Genomic DNA, 19,529 nt, shown 5'->3' on the forward strand with positions numbered 1-19,529 from the left:
AAACTCTAAAATGATATCTACTAATAATTTTTTTCTTTCAAATGAACTATTTTCTAGTGGCTCTTGCATGTGTATGACAGAAATGGAGGGAACATTACATACGTACTGAGCGCGGTTGAGGATGTGCTGTTGCTTTTGCTTGATGGTGCCTCCTCATCAGCACCTCATGTTCTCTTCCATATTTAGCACATGGCATCCCATCAAAACTAGTGGTGCTTAAACCAAGTTAGATAGGTACAGTGGTTAGTTCACTAGTCCGCTTAAGTAAGTTCGGTGGTTCGAATCCCGCCTTGTATATGTAGTAATCCATTGGCCAACAACAAACCCTTAAATGAAGTTTAATATCGCGACAAATTAGTCATTTGCCTACCAAATTAGGAAATACCGTAAAAAAAATGCTAATGGTGCTTATTTTGTTTTTTTTTTGTCTTATCACTTCTTAATTAATTAGTTATTATGACTAGTCCATGTATGTTATATAGATAAGGTAACTTAAGAAACTTGCTTAAATTGTGAATTAGAGAATTAAAGATAAAACTTTTATCTTTTATTGGAGGTTAACAACCCCACTACTTTAATATAATTTTTAGATTCATTAGTATTTGTAATATTAACAATTTTACAATAGTAAAAATAGATAAAAATCCACATTAGTTGGTCAAGTATTTAAACTAACTTTTTATTTGATAAAAGAAACTAAAAAAGGAAAAGTTGAAAACTGAATTTATATTCAACTCAATTACATTTCTTGAACAGATATATGAATTATTTATACTATGAAAAAAGTCTGATAAACTGAACAATATGAGACTAATAATAACAACAAAATTTATTATCTTAAACAACATAAAACTTGAAATCCAATAAATTATCTCCATCATATAACTAAGATATATACTTAATCTATTAATTTGATTTGCTCCCCCATCATATAATATGCATAAAGTATATACAAAGAATAGTATATACAATATTTTTGAATAAATTATCTCCATCCTCTTCTTTTTTTTTTCCTCCTCTTTTACATACTTTCTAGGAGTATATATATATATATATATATATATATATATATATATATATATATATATATATATATATATATATATATATATATATATCTCTGACTAGCTATTACTAAATTATTCTATTTTATAAGAAATTAAGTGAACTTATCTTACCTTAAAAAATTAACTTAAGAGGTAAGAATTTTTTCATATTTATGAGGATTATTAAATTTTTAATTTTAGACAATATAAAATTTGATATATTTTTTTATATTCAAGATTAGACAAAAACTTATTAGAATTAACATAAAATTTAAAAATAACTTAAATTTCTGTGTGGTGTAAGAGTAGTCCAAAAACATTTTTTAACATGATTCTAATACTATATAAGAAATTAAATAATGTATAACTTAATTTATTTAAAAATTAAGTTAAAAAGTAACCGCTATTTTATATGAGTAAAGTATTGTTTTTATCCCCTAACGTTTGGGATAATTCCTAAAGTTATATCTAACATTTAAATCGTCCTATTTAACTCTCTAATGTTTTAAAATTGGCTCAATATTGTCCTACCGTTAGGATCTATTAACAGAATTGACGGCGAGACATAATTGAGATGATTTTAAAACGTTAGGGACGTAAATAGGACGAAAACGTTGGGGACAAAAACGATACATAGAAATAAATTTTAATTTTATCCTTCAATAGTATCAAATTTTTATGGTACATAGTTATTCAATTATTTTTTAATCACATATAAGTAAATTACACTTAATCACATTACCTTTATTCTAAATAAATTTATTTTTTTATAATTTTTCTTTTAAAGACTTTTACTCTTAAACATTAAAGAATTTTGATACGTTAGAAACAAAAGGTACAATTTATACTTTATTGTATATGTATCATTTTTTCTTTTTTACAAATTTATGTACTAGTTATTATTCTACAAACATTTCATGATGAGTAAAAAGTTTTAAGAGTAAAGTTATAAAAAAATAAATTTATTTAGAATAAAAGTAATGTGATTAAGTTTAATTTAGTTAGATGTGGTTAAAAAAAATGGAATAACTATGTACCGTAAAAATTGATATTATTGAAAGATAAAATTAAAATTTATTTTTATGTATTATTTTTGTCATCAACATTTTCGTCCTACTTAAGTCCTTAACGTTTCAAAATCGTCTCAATTTTGTCCCGACGTCAATTTTGTTAACAGATCCCTAACGATAGGACAATATTGAGCCAATTTTAAAATATTAGAGACCTAAATAAGACAATTTAAATATTAAAGACAATTTTAAGACTTACTCCAAACGTTAAAAATAGAAAATACTTTACTCTAATCTATTTTATATTTATAAAGATTATTAGACTTTTAATTTAGATAATATAAGATTTAATACACTTTCTTAAGAACTAGACAAAGACTTAGAATATAAAATTTAAAAGCTACTTGAATTTTGTGCGGTATAAAAATAGTTCAATAACAATTTTTAACGTGACTCTAATGTTATATAAAAAATTAAGTATATGTAACTCATCATTTCAAAAGTTAATTTAAAAAGTAAGAATTATCTGACACTTATAATGAATTATCGGATTTTTAATTTAGATATATAATATATAATACCGCCTTTAATATATCTTATGTAATAAATTACGGAATAAATTCTAGTAACTTTTAGGGACTGATATTCTAATAACTACCTTCATTCATTTATTCCATTAGAACCAACTGATCTTCTCTATTCAGATTCTCATTTTTTAATATATATAAATAACTGCTATTTGTGTTTATTTATTATGGGTCAAAATATCATCTCATATCAAATACCACATGGCACATAATTCCTCTGAACTTATTATATTTCTAACGACGTCTGAGATTCATAAATAATAACCTCTATTCCAATGCATTTAAATTCACTTTTAATAACACTATATAATTATTATATAATAAATAGCATCATATCAACACGACAAGAAGTACTCAATGAGTTTTTCTAAACTGATTCATTAATCCATAGCAATAGCAATAGCAATATAGCATATTCGCATTTCCTTTCATTATCCTTAGTACAACTGTTGTAGTCCAAACTAAGACTAATAAGTCATTAACTTCATAAATTCCGAGTGTATTATTCTTATGTGTAGCTAACCTAAAGCAAGAAAATGTGAAATGTTGGAAAGGCAAAAAGTGGGTAACGGCACTGAATCATAAACGTGATAACAAGTGGTCCACGTGGAAAAAGATTGCAGAAATTGTAGCCACAGAGTTGCCACGTGTCAACGTGAATTCTCCGCACCACACGCGGCGCCAAATGATTTTCCGCTGGTTCGCTCCGCATTTTTTAATTATTTTTTAAAATAATTATATTATATATATTAAAATTAATTATTAATATAAAATATATGTTAAAATATAAAATACGCATTAAAAAATTAAATAATATATATTTATAAAAAATATATAATGTCTAATTTTAGTGGATAAATAATATTTTTATTTTTAAAAAGATAATTTTGTATTTAAGGAATTAAATCCACGAGTGAGTGGACCTTATTACTCATCAAACACACTGTGTTTGTCACTATCACGTCCTTGTCACGTGAGTTTCCCTCCCACTCAGGGCACCGCCCTTTTCCTTGAAAGTTTATGTTTAGCAGTACCATACAGTGATGAAGTGATGTGAATGTGAGAGTTGGAAATTGGAAATTTTAATTTGTTTTCTTCCTTTCAATTTTTTCCTCAATGGAGAATCCTTTTAATTCTTTCGTTATCATTATAATGGCTTACATAAATGAAAAACTTCAATAGGAACAATGAATTTGGTATAAGGACAAAGCAATACTTTTTCTTTTAATTGAAAAAAAATAATTATTGTATAATTTATTATTAACAAGGAACAAAGCTAAATATATTGCATCTATATACATAACGGATTTAATTTCACAGAAAGTTAAAAAAAGAAAATACATATATAGCTAGGTTGATATATATGATGAAAACTGGTTGGTCTTATCTTATCTGATTACAAGCGCGTATCTAAGGGCTTCATTGTAATTATTCAGTTGTCAGCACACATGAAAAGAATTGAAGATAAGAGCATTGAACCCGCTTTAGAAATTAGATACCTTTTTAACCGAATTCGAAAAAATTGGTTGCAAGCTAAGGAAAGTGGAAAAAAGGGTGCAAGTCACATGCAAAATTTGTGACATGAATTGGGACATAGTCTAATATAGTTGGATTATGGGTGTAAGTGTAATAATCTTTTAGGGTTTTATTGAATGAATAATACGTGGCGAGTTGTCGTGGAAGGAAGAGTACCAACCAGTCACCAGAAAGAGGCCAAATTAGACACAGCTCATCGTAAAGAAAACCGCCAAACATGTCCTTTTGGGACCACCTTTTTTTTTTTTTCTTCTTGGTTGTGTACCACAGCTGTAATTTTCACCATTGTAATAACCACAAAAAAATCCCAGCATAGTCCCAAGCTGTGTTATGAGAAAATTTAAAGGACCTAATACAGTACATGGTTTGTACTACTACTTAGCACGATCCCATGTTCTCCATCAGTCCATCTTCACCAAATGCCAAACTATAATTATGAAAGGTGGGGTAAGGTTGTAATTAATCACACTTGGATCACACTCATATGTGCATGGTTAATTTGTTAATTAAATAACCAACTTAAGTTTGTCGAGTAATCATTTTATTTGTCTGTTTAACCAAATATTGGGATTCGAATTTCACCTTATATATACAGCAATTTATTCATCAGCAAAAAACTTTTAATAAAGTTCAAAGCTTCAATTCAACAGATTAGTTTTTGGCTTATTAGAACGAAAAATACCATAGAAAAAAAATGTTAATTATATGAATTAGCAAAGCAAGTAGTAGTAGTAAGTACAAGTTTCTGTCCTTAACCGTAATCTCTAGTCTTGTCTGGTCTATATGTACTTATGTAGTGAATTGAAGCGAGGAGAATCTAGGTAGCTTCACATGTATCTATACACATCTAGGTATGTACGTTTGATTAACAAATTTTGTTTCAAAACAAAAAAATAACTCCGAGCACTTCATAATTTTTTTAAAAGAAAATGAGGTAGGAATTTTTAAAATAAATTATTGTTGATTAAATTATGTTCCTACACAAACATGCTCAACATTTTTCTTTTAAAAATATTAAAATTCACATCGTCGTCTATATGTATCTAGTTAATAGGCTATCTATTGCGCTATTTAAGGTTTCAAATTTTTATTAATAAAGGTCAATTAGAGGATCAATATTTTTTTACCAAAACATAAAAGTTCAAAGGTCATTTTACCCCCCCCCCCCCAAAAAAAGAAAATTAACTGACTAATTAAAAATTAATTTTATATGCTTATTCATATTAATAATAGTCAGTTTCATGTATAGTATGAATATATTTAAAAAAATGATAAATAATTATTTTTTTAATTAATATTAGTTAATTTTTTAAAATATTTTATTTATATTAAATTCTAGACTCCAAATACAACTTGTATTCAAATAAGCCACAAACTAATTCATAAACGTACAAGAGAAATCAAAACGACAATGGGAATAACTGAATTAATTAGGGTGGCGGATGGATTATTTAATCAAATTGTGTGTGCTACCATTAGAGAGACCCATTCTAATAATTAATGAATGTTAAATAAGATTAATTCTAACTGCTTTTAGCTAATTTAGTTTGGTTACTAAACATTTTGGTTATTCTAGCGCCGGACACTGATTTGTGCAAATTAAAGTGGCTAGCTTAGCAAATTACATGTATACATATTTCATTATCAAGCTAGATTAGAAGAAATCTCGCGAAGCTAGCAACACATACAATGTCACAAGTGATGAATTGATGAGTACTTCAAATGGTGAGAAAATGATAGGGATCGCAGCACGTCAAAGATGACCATAGCACACATTCACAGCTGACACCTTCCTGCGTTAATCATTTCTATTTACGATGATAAAACAACTACCACATAAATATTATACTTGTTGCAAAAAGAAACCTTGCATTATGGATATCGAAAATATTTAATAATAAAAAAAATAAATAATCAAAACTTATTTTATTTAATATTCGTTAATTGTTATAAATTTTGAGTTTTTTTTTTTTTTCTAACGTTACCGTATTGATTGCTCTAGTTATTTTAGAGGAAATAAATTAAATGAAATCTTTTTGGCATGCAAAATTCCAAAACCTAGCTAAGTTCCCTCGGCTGTAGGTAACATGTGATCCAAAGCATGCGATGCAAGCTTATGAGATGACTGGCCTCAAGTCCCTCGAAGCTTTTTCTTTTTATAGCAAAAGTTATTTTGTATATAATCATATTCGAACATTTAAAATTGTATAAATTACAAATATTAATTGTTCCATAATAAAAAAAATTAAAAATAAAAATATCTGTAACTCCAATCAATTATCCAAAACTAATAATGCATGCATGGTTTCATTATTTAAAGACTTGCGTGACCTTCAATTTGTCCGTATTAGCCGCCACATCAGCGATGAATAGCCACGCGCGTATAAGGTTAAACCTACCATTAATACTAAAAGCTTTGACGCGCTTACCACCTTGAATCTCGATCAAACAGTGACGTCATAATGCCATGCTAATAGTCACCTAATGTCCCTCCAAAATTCTCGGAAATCAATTTAATTAATTATAATTAATTGCATGGAAATATTATTAAATGAGAATAATAATTCTTCACATGTTTGACACGTGTACGGAAAAACCGTCATTGATGCAACAAAGGTCCACGATGCATCCTCATGTAGATTACTTGCAATGCCACGAGTCCCAGTACTTATCAAGGGGTGGTTTGGTAACTTCGCTCAACATACGTCTTAAGTCTTAACTAACTTTCCTTTATAAAAAGCGTGAACGAGTAGTGGATCGAATTATTCAGTTGTTATTGGAGCATGGTCTTCTCTCAAAACAGAAAAGAAACGAAGAAAGAAAGAAAGGGTAAGATAATTTCAAATTTACAATGATTATCTTCTTTTCCACTTTCCAGTTAGTTGCAGTAAAAAATGATTTTAATGTTTAAATTTATTATAGAGATATGGAGAATGGAAACACGTCATCGTCAGGAATAGCAAGAACGAAATCGGATCAGCTATTGATGATGGAATCGGCGACGGCGGCGAATAGTATTAAGTCATCGCCGGAGAGTGGTGGAGGAGGAAACCTGTCTCGGAAATCGAGCAGGAGGATGACGCACATAAGGAAGTCTCGGAGCGCGCAGATGAAGATAGAGGTGGATGAGGTGAGCAGCGGTGCGGCACTTAGCAGAGCGTCAAGTGCGAGCTTGGGGCTGTCTTTCTCCTTCACTGGCTTCACTCTTCCTCCTGATGATGAAATCTCCGACTACAAGCCCTTCAGTGATGATGATGATATCCGTAAGCCTCTTCTTTCAACTTCTTTTTCCACCTGCTTTTTTTTATAATTAATATAAGATAAAAATTCAGATATAATTAATTTTACTACAATTTATAATCTGAAAATAGTTAAATAATAATTTAGTTAAATATATTAAATTATTTAATTATTTTTAACTATCAATTTCAACTAAAATTAATTACACCTGAATTTTTAACTAAAATAAAATATCTCACAATAATTCTCTTCTCTCAATTTATATATCAAATACTACATTTATATTATGTGATTGACAGAAAGATTTACATAAAGCTATCTTTATCACAAATAACTCTTAATTCTCTTCTCTCAATCTAAACATTAAATACATGGGTTATGCTAAGTAATCAATAATTTTTTTAAACATCATAAATAACTATTAATTAAATTAAAATATACTACACTTTTAAATTACTGATCACTTGAATTTTAATATTAGAATAACTATTTGTACACCTAATAAAATAAATTTCTGATATATTCATTATTTATATTGTTTAATATTTTCATTGTCTATCTATATTTTTCCTAAATACATTTATATTACATGGTTAAAGCTAGAGACTTACTTACAACTATCTTCCTCTTAAATAACTCATAACTCTCTTCTCTCAATCCAAATATCAAATACATTTATATCACAGGATTAAGATGAAGACTTACTTGCAGTTTTCTTAGTCTGAAGTTAATAATTAATAAATAATCATTTATTCAAAAATTTTAAATTATTTAATAATTTTTAATTATTAATTTTATATAAAAAAATTACTCCATATAAATTTGTACCTATAATTAATAATTGGTAACTACAAAATTATTCATCTGAATATAGTAAATAAAAGTTTAGTCAAATAGTCAAGTTATTTAACTATTTTCACATTTTGTCTTTTATACGAAGGAAACTTTAACTTACCTTAATAATTTTATAAAAGAAAATAAAAAAATTAAATTAAATATTTTTAAATAAAAATTATTAACATTTTAGGAAATATTTTATGTTTGTTAATTGTATTTTTTAACACAGTAAATTATATAAAAAAAAAAGGTCATAATTTAATTGTTAAAAAATACGATGGCAATATGATTTAAAAAGATTCAATTTTATCTTTCATTAAACTTCAAATCAAATTATCTAGAGGCGTATAGATAGTGATTAGCAAAATGCACGTTGGATTTTTTTAAATTATATTTACTCATGCGCTTCTGTAGAAATTAATTAATTATTAGGGGGTGAAGGCTTATACGTACGTACCTTTTTCAATGATGTTTCACGAGTATGAATATGATAGTATATACTACATTAATTGAGTTTCGAATTGAGGCTCAGATTTCATCAGTCTTCTAATAAGAATGCAAGGTTACGAACGCTCTAGAACTTAATATATGTTGTGTCCTTACTAGAACCACGAAGTAATAATAAAATATATAAATAAATTATTCTGGGTTTAATTATTTGATGATATATGTCAGCCAAAAAAAAAAAAATTAAGCCACCAAAAAAATTATTTGATGATATATAATTATATATGAATGCATATTTAGCTCTCGTGTTCTATAAACAGTGAACTTTTGGAAGGACAAAATAAATGAACTAATTTAATATGAAAAACATTTAAATTTTTTAAAAATAAGAATATATCAAATTTAATTAGAAAAAATATTTTTAAATTTAAACTTAACAAAAAATCATATTTAATAAATTTTATATTAAATTTGTTTAATAATCTATTATAATATTAGTTGAAATAAATTAACTATTATAATATTGATTCCCTAACGTTAGTCTTCAGCAACAGAATTATTCTTCGAGGAATTATTTTGTATATAAAATATTTTTTGGAAAATGTTTGGTAACAAAAAAATATTAGCCAAAAACAGCCATAACTTTCCTTATTTAGCATTCATTAATTGTCGCGACAATTAATAGATGCTAAATAAGAAAAGTTCCGGCTGGTTTTTTTTGTCTACCTAGTATTACTCATATTTTTTATATACACACACAATTATGTATTATTACTTTAAATCATTAAAGAATTAATCCCTTATTATTATTTAAAAGCTATATGATATAAATATCTAGTTTGATGATATGTTAATTATACTTAATTATTAATCGATTTCTTTTTAGATATTATTAAGCAAGCAAGCAACATCAATTACAGTTTAAGTATTTGTTTAAATTGTGTGACAAATTAAATAACGGTCCCCATAGGCGTTGCAGTTTAAGTACTTAATAAACATTTTTTCAAGTAAAACTTACATTATTGTTATACACAGAAATAACAATGGCAAAAAGAACAAAAATAGGTAAGTAGTAAGTACAATCCCTAATTAGTACGTGTCCGTGATTCACATAAATTTGAGTGGGCATTGGTAATACGGAAGTTAAGTGTAGCCACTGAATTTGGTCATCCCTACTCATCCTTATTATGGAAACATCAAACACCACACTGACCACAGTATTTTCTTACATATTTAAACTTGAACTAGTACTTTTTTTTTTTTAGTTTTTATCTTATTTTATTCCTCCAATTACATATATTTATTTTCTCATGCACAAGAGATTTGATTAAAGACTTAGTGATAGATGAAAATTGAAATAGCAAATAGTTGTAACAGTTTTAGGAAGGGTTACAACTTACAAGCTGCTGTTATCTTGACATTACTATTTTTTTTATGGGAAATGTTTAGTAACCAAAGAAAATTAGCCAAAAACAGACATAACTTATCTTATTTAGCATTCATTAATTGTTGCGACAATTAATTAATGCTAAATAAAGTCAGTTCTGGCTGTTCTTTTTTTCTAGCTAGCATTACTTTTTTTTATATACTTATTCGGCGTTGCTATTAAGGCTTATGCACTTTAAAGATGTGTTGTTTATTTTCTTGAAATAATAAAAAAAAAACACACACACATAAATATACTTAGTGTGTTCAATTATTAAGATACTAATAAAGAACAAGGTGAACGTGAATTGGATCGGATTTGATATAATATTGATCTTATCCACACTAAAATCACTGGATATGTGGTTTTTAAACTTAGATTCGTACGTATTGAATCAGATCGGATATCAGATATATTCACAAAACACAAAAATATTTTTAAAAGTTTATTTTTATTAAAAAATATCAATAAAATTTATTTTTCTATTTTTTTAAATTATGTTTATTCTTAAAATAATATTAAATATATTTTTTTAAATAATAAATTAAAATAATACAACATATATGATAATTATTAGTTGAAATAAAACATAAAAAGAATATTTATTTATTTATTTTTGTGGATACGCGGATATGCAGATCAAATATGCCGATACGACGATACCTACACAAAATTCGTAATCTAATTCTATTATTGCGCAGATTAGATCCGATCTGATAGCCTTGTGAATCGAATCTATATCCGCAATCTTCGGATCGAATTCGAATAAATACCACAGATATACGGATCAGATCCGATTCATGAACACCCCTATAAAAAACAGCATACTTGTTATTAAAAACTAATTCTATCTTTATTATTAATGATGAAGATTATAAGAGTAGAAACTAGAAAGTAACATTTTAAAAATTTTGAAAAAGCAAAATTATAATAAAAATTTATGTCTTAGATGTAATACGTGTCTCAGTTATCTAACTACAAACCAACAAACCTTTAACTACAAACCCGTGATTAACGGTCCAGAACAACTACACAAGTATAATTAATGTTACTGTGCTAATGTCCTTTTCCATATGAGCCACTTGTGTCTAAGCCTAATCTTCATGGTCCCCACAAGTCACCAATTTATCATAATAATTAATAACATACAGTAACGTCGGTCTAATTAACCACGAAAATTATTTTATTTAATTTAGTGTAGGAGAGTTTAATACATTAGGTTTATGTATATTTCTTTGTTGACTATGATCATTGACGACAATTTGATGTAGCACTTCATCACTGGACCTATATGATGACTCTTCCTTCATTGTTTTTTTATGGAAAAGCACAGTATATTGTTTCATTCTTGGGCCCCTTTATTAGAGTTCAGTTTGACTTTTTGTAACGTATATAGTGGAATCTGTTTGACTTACCATAAAGCATTAATTATTATTATTAAGGGTCTCAATCAATTTTCTTTCATTTGGACTTTATAGATCAGATAGACCTGCTGTGAATATCATTGCACCTTCAATCATTTTTCTTTACACTATATATACATAGTTAGAGAAAAATGAAGTAATAAACTACACAGAATAACTGCCTAGTATATATTGGCTTCTACTTTTGAAGAGGAAATATATATATTTTAATCCAAAATTATATATAAAATAGGTTGCATATAATGTATATTGCAGCGGAAGATATTGAAGCTGGAACTCATAAGCCAAAGTTTCAAATGGATCTTACTCTACCAATATATCTAAAGGTACCACATACTATTTTTACATATAAATAACAATAATAATAAAAATAAAAAAAAGCTTTTGTTGCTGTTGATTCAATTCCCTGCCTGCACCGGTATCCAAACCTTGATGAATAATAGAGCGTGAGTTTGATATGGTGCTATATATGTATTTGGGCAGGGAACGATTATTGAAGCTTCATTATATCAATCATTGATCAACGCCACCAATAAGCTAGCAATATAAGCATGATCAGGTTCAGTCTTGTACAATGTTTCATATTTCTTGTGATGTCAATGTACAAGACTACCCCCCCCCCCCCCCTTCTTCTCACCCAGAATTAATAATAACATTATTACCTACCATAATCTTTTTTATTTTCATTTTTACATTTTTTTCTTTTTGATGATGATGCCTATACTAACACACACATACAGGGCATCAGTGTAAATTTATTTTGTCATACCCTTGAAGAAAGACATAGGTTGAGGCTTTGGAAACCATCTTCTGGATTTGAGAGGCTTTATAAGATATGTGCATTGAGCTTAATTTTATGCTTGATATTATAATAATAATAATAATTAGTTACTAGTAAATAAGAGTTAAATTGTGATTATGGGGATAAATGTGCAGTTCAGTGATGTGACATATAAGGTAGTGATGAAAGGAATGACAACAAGTGAGGAGAAGGATATACTGAAGGGTATTACTGGTTGTGTGAGTCCAGGGGAAGTTTTGGCATTGATGGGACCCTCAGGAAGTGGAAAAACATCACTGCTGAGTCTTCTTGGAGGAAGAATAACTCATCACCCCACTGTTGGTGGATCTATCACCTACAATGACCAGCCTTATTCTAAGTTCCTCAAGAGTAGGTAAGATTCCAACACCTATCTTCACTTTTTTATACTATTTTGGAGAAAACTCACGTGCAGATGTATTCAGATAAATTTGATAGTTGAAAATCATTAGAAAATTTGACATGTTTGATTGTATGCATGTGGTGGCAGGATTGGATTTGTGACACAAGATGATGTTCTGTTTCCTCATCTAACCGTAAAAGAAACATTGACATATGCAGCCAGACTAAGATTGCCAAATACATTAACTCAGGAGCAAAAGGAACAACGTGCTTTAGATGTCATCTATGAGCTTGGTTTGGAAAGGTAGTAGTAACTAAATAATGAATAGCTTGATTATCATTCTATCCACAACAATATAGGAATAGTAATAGTATGATACATGAAACAGGTGCCAAGACACTATGATAGGAGGATCCTTTGTTCGAGGAGTATCTGGGGGAGAGAGGAAGAGAGTCTGTATTGGCAATGAGATCATAATCAACCCTTCTCTTCTTCTTCTTGATGAACCAACTTCTGGCCTCGATTCTACAACAGCCTTGAGGATTGTTCAGATGCTACAACACATAGCAGAGGTACTTTTTTTTTTTTCTCATTCTCATTCTTATTCATTTCCTTTTCAATTCATAGAAATTGAAAGTAGGATCCATCACATTCCTATACTTGCTTGCAGGCTGGTAAAACGGTAGTGACAACAATCCATCAACCATCAAGCAGGCTCTTCCATAAATTTGATAAGTTGATCCTTTTAGGAAAAGGGAGCTTGATTTACTTTGGAAAAGCATCTGAAGCTATGTCTTACTTCCAGTACATAGGGTGTTCACCTCTCATCACCATGAACCCAGCAGAGTTTCTACTTGACCTTGCAAATGGTAACATAAATGATGTTTCTGTTCCATCAGAGTTAGAGGATAAAGTTCAAATGGGGAATTTGTCAGAAGCTGAAACTCGCAATGGGAAACCATCACCTGCACTTGTGCAAGAGGTAACTAACTTCTCATTATCCATTTTATATCATTTAAGATTGATTCTGTTTGGTAAATGTTTTAGCGCAGAAAATTGAGAGATAAGACGGAAATATTGTACCTATTTTAGTATTTGTTTGCTTATAGTATTTATAATTTTTTGTCAGTATCTAGTGGAGGCGTATGAGACTAGAGTTGCTGAAATAGAAAAGAAAAAGCTACTGGTTCCTATCCCCCTTGATGAAGAACTCAAGTCTAAGGTTCTTTGTTCTAAAAGACAATGGGGAGCAAGTTGGTGTGAGCAATTTTCCATCTTGTTCTTGAGAGGATTCAAAGAAAGGAGGCATGACTATTTCAGCTGGTTGAGAATCACACAAGTTCTATCCACAGCAGTCATCTTAGGATTGCTATGGTGGCAATCAGATGCTAAAAACCCAAAAGGCATGCAAGACCAGGTAAACTCCTCTTCACTATGACAGCACCAATCACAACATGTACTGATAAGTTTTAACATCTTATATATATCTTCACATTTTGTCAATTCAGGCAGGACTACTTTTCTTCATTGCTGTGTTTTGGGGATTCTTTCCTGTCTTCACTGCAATATTCACATTCCCACAAGAGAGAGCAATGTTAAATAAGGAAAGAGCAACAGATATGTATAGACTAAGTGCATATTTTGTGGCAAGAACTACAAGTGACCTTCCATTAGACCTTATCTTACCAGTGCTTTTCCTCTTAGTTGTTTACTTCATGGCTGGATTGAGACTCAGTGCAGGACCATTCTTGCTTAGCATCCTTACAGTTTTTCTCTGCATAGTTGCAGCTCAGGTATATTATATACGCATCACTATTTCTAGAACCAACTACTAGTAAAGATAACAACTATAGTTTTAATGAGCTAAGGTTGTTTGTTAAATGTAAATAAGGGACTTGGACTTGCTATTGGGGCAACACTAATGGACTTGAAAAGGGCAACAACATTGGCTTCAGTTACTGTAATGACTTTCATGCTTGCTGGAGGCTTTTTTGTGAAGGTAAACTTAATTAACCTGTTGAGTAGTTTCAATGGTAACTCAAACAAGTAACTAACATGCTTCGAAATTCGGCAGAGGGTGCCGATATTTATATCGTGGATCCGGTACATATCTTTCAACTACCACACGTACAAACTTCTGCTGAAGGTGCAATATGATGAAGAAGTGACACCAATGATAAATGGAATCAGAATTGATAGTGGCTCAACAGAGGTGGTTGCTCTGATAGCAATGGTTTTTGGTTACCGTCTATTGGCATATTTTTCCTTGCGTTGGATGAATGTTTCATAATATGGAGCTTAACACTGTGAATGGAAAACATTAATATATTGACTCAAGATTCATTCCTGAGGAGGACTTGCCAAGTGATGTGCCAAGCACTGATGGGATTATGCAGTTTCTGTCCTTTCTTTATTCCTTCCTTCCTGTATTTCAATTAGAATCTTTAATTAGCAAAAATCATGCTAAGTTGTTTCATAGCCACATTAGTATATGGACAGTTTAGAGGACGAGGATGCTATTTTTGAAAGAATTGTATTAACTCTTAGAATTGAAGACTTGCTTATCAGAGGACCCATAACTCTAGCAGTTATTAGTAGCTAGAAATTAAATATGGGTATGGCTATATGCTACTGTTGAGCTTTAAGAACTAGTGATATTGCTATCAGCTACTCGCTAGTAAAGTTTCAGATAGGATTTAGGAATAATATTATACTTTTTTGTATCATTGTCCCATTGTAATTCAATGTTGTTCCACTGATTTTGAAAAACAAAGCAAGAGTATATGTTTTTCTTTTTCCTGTACAAACTGAGTAAAGCTAATTTAAAAAGAAAATGCAAGAAGAGTTGTTCTCTTGTTCTTGTGTCACCTAACTCCATTCAAAATACAAAAAAATAAATGTAAATTTAAAGGGCCCAACCGGGTTCGAACCGGTGACCTCTTGATCTGCAGTCAAATGCTCTACCACTGAGCTATGGACCCTTTGTTGTTAAATTTTGTTCCATTAATTTATTACAGAATTATGTTTCTTTTTTTTATCTTCATAAATAAAGAAATTATAGACTTTTATTTTTATTATTTTAAAAAATTGAAAATTAGGTAAACCTTTATAGTTTCTCACACTAACAATTCAAATTTTAATTTTTTTTTGAAGGATATTAAAAGGGTAAGAAACCAAAATTTGCAGTTCCTAATCCCAAAAGTGGCACTATGCCAACTTCACAAAAATTTGGTAAATTGGATGAGTATAAAATACGAGTAAAGATAAAATCATTAATTATTAAGCAATATTAATATTTATCTTTTAAGTGTAATTACAATTGCTTTAGTAAATAAAATAATATTAAGTAAGGTTAACATATATTTTAAGTTTTTGTTACATCGTTTTCTTTTATTTTTAACTTGGCCCCTTTAGAACTAATTTTCCAACTCTTATTTATGACTGTGTTTAATAAAAGTGTCTTTGTAAATGTATCTAATAGAAATATTTTTTTTATAGTTGAATATAATGAAAATATTTTTGTGGATGTATCTCTTTATTATACATGTCAATGCTAATTGGAGTTAAAGGGCAATGCTATGGTGTAGAAGTCAAAATGCTTCTACACATGAAGAATTTGCGTGACTTATACTTAGAAATAACAAGTGTCCTCTTTTATTTTTTTGGCCATTCAAAAAAAAGTATACATAACTTGACACATTTTAGGATTTTCAGAATTTTTACGGTGTATTAAAATAATGAATTAAAATTAAGTTAGTTTGTTAATTTTTTTATTGGGTCAACTACTTTGAATAATTTTTTTTACCTTGGATCCAAAATTCTGAGCAACAAGAATTGAAAGAACAATATAACCGGAATTAATAATAAATCATTAACTTTCAGTTATTTTTATACTATAATTAAAGATAGTTTTTAATATTATGAATTTTATTAACGCAAAATAAATAGATATAAACTAAATAAGAACGAAGGATCTAATTATTATTCGTATAGTATGGTTAGTTAAGAAATTAAAGTTAAGCTTTTAATGTTTTTAATATATTGAAAAAAATGTGAAATATTTAAAATAAATAAATAAATCAACGTATTAATTAAGAGAAAATGAGTTGAGAAATACCTATTAAATTTAAGTAAGGAGTATAAAAGTTTTTTACAAATCTTATCCGAAATAGTGTTATTGATTAACAAGCTTTCATTATATTTGTTTTTGAAAAGATGCTTTTATTATAGTTGATAAAAAGCAAATTTGTCAATAGTAATGTTATTAGATAATCAAATAGCCAACATTAGTTATTTTTTTAATTTATTTTATTTATCTCAAATTTCAGACTTTAAATAATAAATTTTTTATTCTAAATTTTAAATTATAATCCTAAAGCATTTGAGAAAAAATTATCATAAATATAGTAAACTATAAACTATATAAAAGAATTTATATTTAATAGCATTTAAAATAATATATATTCACTAAAATAAGATTTTTTTTTTCAAATTTATATTTACTTTCAATTAAAAAAAATATACCAATTTTTTGTTTCCTCAAAATTATTCCAATATTTGCTATAGTATATTTTTTTTCATAAAAACATTAATAAAACATTGTAAATATTTGGTGAGGTTAGTTTGATTTTGGTTTGATTAATTAGTAGTAATTATATATATTATTATGTTACAGATTCATTAATAAGTGAGTGTTTTATGGTAGGTAATAGTATTTTAGTGGATTTGTGATCGTTGCTCCATTTTTTTTTTTTTGTTTTAGGCAGAGATGATTCTTCCTTTCAACTCTTTTCAATTCCAGTTACGTTGTTCTTTCAATCCCTGTTGCTCAAAATTTTGGATTCAAAGTTAAAAAAATTAACTAAAAGTAGTTGACCCAATAAAAAAATTAACAAACTAACTTAATTTTAATTCATTCTTCTAATACACGACAAAAATTCTGAAAAAACTGAAATGTATCGGGTCTTATATACTTTGTTTGAATGGCCAAAATAGTAAAAGAGGACACTTGTTGTCTCTAAATACAAGTCACGCAAGTTTTTCATGTGTAGAAGCTTTTTGACTTCTACATAGTAGTATTGTCTATAATTAAAATATAATAATTAATTATTATTGACAATAAATTGATAGATAATATATCTATACTTTTTCTATATTTATATACAAATATATGATGATTAGTAATTAATTTTTTTTGTAAATATAACATTTTTTTATATAAAATACGGAAAAGAAAACGGCACTTATTTGGGATATCACCTTACTAATTAATAGATAAGATGTGTTTCTCCTCGCGCATAATTTGCTCCAATGCACACAACTTTTAGTGCTAATAAGTTTATATTAGAAGGTAAGTATCTATAGTTAATTTACCCTTTTGCAAAACCAAATCTATCCGAGAATCTAGTCTTGTAATAAATATTTAGAAGTATCTTTTGTCTTGATTTATCCATTTAGTAAAAATAAATCTATCCAACAATCTATTTCAGTAATAAATATGAATATTTAGATACGCTTAAGAAAGGATTCAAGAAAGAAAAAAATCTAGCCATCGTTAAATCCCATACCATTTAAGTTTCACTAATTCAGGCATCCCCTAATAAGTGAAAGTCAAAGAAGAAAGTGAAATATGATGGAGACGTCAATGAGATTTGGATTGATGGCTGTATTTGCTGTATCTGGGAGCATGGTCTTGTTGGTTCATCAAGTCCACAAGCGCCTTCTCTCTAACTTCATGGAGAAATTTGAGTTTGAAATGGGTGTCCTATGCCCACATGCCAAAAGTAATGTCACAGGTATTAAAATACGTTTTATACGCGGATGATTTTTATTTTATAAGAGATTTTTAAGATATCATGAGATTTTTTCTAGTAAAAATCGGTATTTTTTTCAAACTCAATAAATAAACGGAATTAGAAAGTTTTTTCTTGATACATATGCTTTTATGCATATCTCTTTCGATTCTATTACAGAATCTATTCTTATACGATAACACATATTGATTAACTGTTCTTCGAGTGATATATTATAGATTCATTGAAAACATAAATAATTATAGTCATATACATATAAAATGACAAAATGACAAAAATAAAATGCCAATTTTCGAACTTTATTTGTAAATATTCAATTTTTTTTAGTTGAAATCCAAATATTTATGAGCAAGTCGATGTTCGACTAACCAAGGAGACAATAGACGTGTATATTTTATTTTTGATGGAAACTTAATTGCAGTTAACTTTATGTAAAATTAATAATTGAAAATCGTTAGATAAAAATTTAATCAAATCAGTTAAATTATTTAATAGTTTTTATTTATCAACTTTACGTTAAATTTATTGCACTTGAATTTTTATCTTTTTTTTTCTTTATAAGAGTAAAGGCCACATAGTGTTGATTGAATTTGTGAGTTTAAAAGGGTGCAAGAAAAACCAAGGAAAGAAGAAGGTGCGGTTTGCAAAACAAGTGTTGGAAGTTCCAATAGAGAGCAGAGGTTGTTGTCGTAGAAAAATCACATCATCACAATTGTCTTTCTTGGCTGAGGAGGTTTCTGTTTTGGAGAAAATTCAAAAATGGAGGCGTGGCCCAAGTTTAGAGGACACCATGCCTCCTAACAGGGCAGCTTTATATAGAGGGATTCTCAAATGTAAGAAGGGAAGATTTCGATGTTAATTTTATACTCTCATCATAATTAGATACATGGTTTTAAAATAGCCAATGTATATGTATAAAAAAAAAATCATTTTACATGACAAAATTTTTGAAGATATGTGAATTTCAAAAAAAAAAAAAAATAAATTAGATGTTTATATC

The 19,529-nt window shown here is 28.4% G+C and overlaps 1 protein-coding gene and 1 non-coding gene across 5 annotated transcripts; one reads left to right on the forward strand and one right to left on the reverse strand.

Moving 5' to 3' along the window:
- Nucleotides 1-6,877: 6,877 nt before the first annotated feature.
- On the forward strand, nt 6,878-15,489 carry LOC112783259 (ABC transporter G family member 22). Of its 4 annotated transcripts, none has more exons than XM_025826112.3 (11): nt 6,878-7,008; nt 7,102-7,442; nt 11,809-11,879; nt 12,490-12,728; nt 12,864-13,019; nt 13,105-13,288; nt 13,387-13,698; nt 13,846-14,133; nt 14,225-14,509; nt 14,608-14,715; nt 14,791-15,489. In XM_025826112.3, the coding sequence occupies exons 2-11, from the start codon at nt 7,106-7,108 to the stop codon at nt 15,004-15,006; spliced, it is 2,196 nt and encodes a 731-aa protein (XP_025681897.1). In that variant the 5' UTR covers nt 6,878-7,008; nt 7,102-7,105; the 3' UTR covers nt 15,007-15,489. The 4 variants fall into 4 exon arrangements, with proteins under 4 accessions (XP_025681897.1, XP_072086122.1, XP_029152281.1 ...); XM_029296448.2 differs by having other exon boundaries at nt 6,939-7,008; nt 11,786-11,879; XM_072230021.1 differs by lacking the exon at nt 11,809-11,879.
- A 136-nt stretch (nt 15,490-15,625) lies between these two features.
- Nucleotides 15,626-15,697, reverse strand: TRNAC-GCA (transfer RNA cysteine (anticodon GCA)). The gene has a single exon. It is a non-coding gene; the product is annotated as a tRNA-Cys (tRNA).
- Nucleotides 15,698-19,529: the final 3,832 nt, after the last annotated feature.

The sequence above is a fragment of the Arachis hypogaea genome, chromosome 20 (assembly GCF_003086295.3).
Source record: "Arachis hypogaea cultivar Tifrunner chromosome 20, arahy.Tifrunner.gnm2.J5K5, whole genome shotgun sequence".
In the NCBI taxonomy this organism is placed as follows: domain Eukaryota; kingdom Viridiplantae; phylum Streptophyta; class Magnoliopsida; order Fabales; family Fabaceae; genus Arachis; species Arachis hypogaea.

What these genes read in the sequence shown, in the direction of transcription:
- LOC112783259 (XM_025826112.3), top strand. Translation starts at nt 7,106, where the DNA reads ATGGAGAATGGAAACACGTCATCGTCAGGAATAGCAAGAACGAAATCG. An exon ending in TATGAGCTTGGTTTGGAAAG is followed by an intron (nt 13,020 to 13,104) that starts GTAGTAGTAACT and finishes TACATGAAACAG; the next exon opens with GTGCCAAGACACTATGATAG. An exon ending in CTGGAGGCTTTTTTGTGAAG is followed by an intron (nt 14,716 to 14,790) that starts GTAAACTTAATT and finishes GAAATTCGGCAG; the next exon opens with AGGGTGCCGATATTTATATC.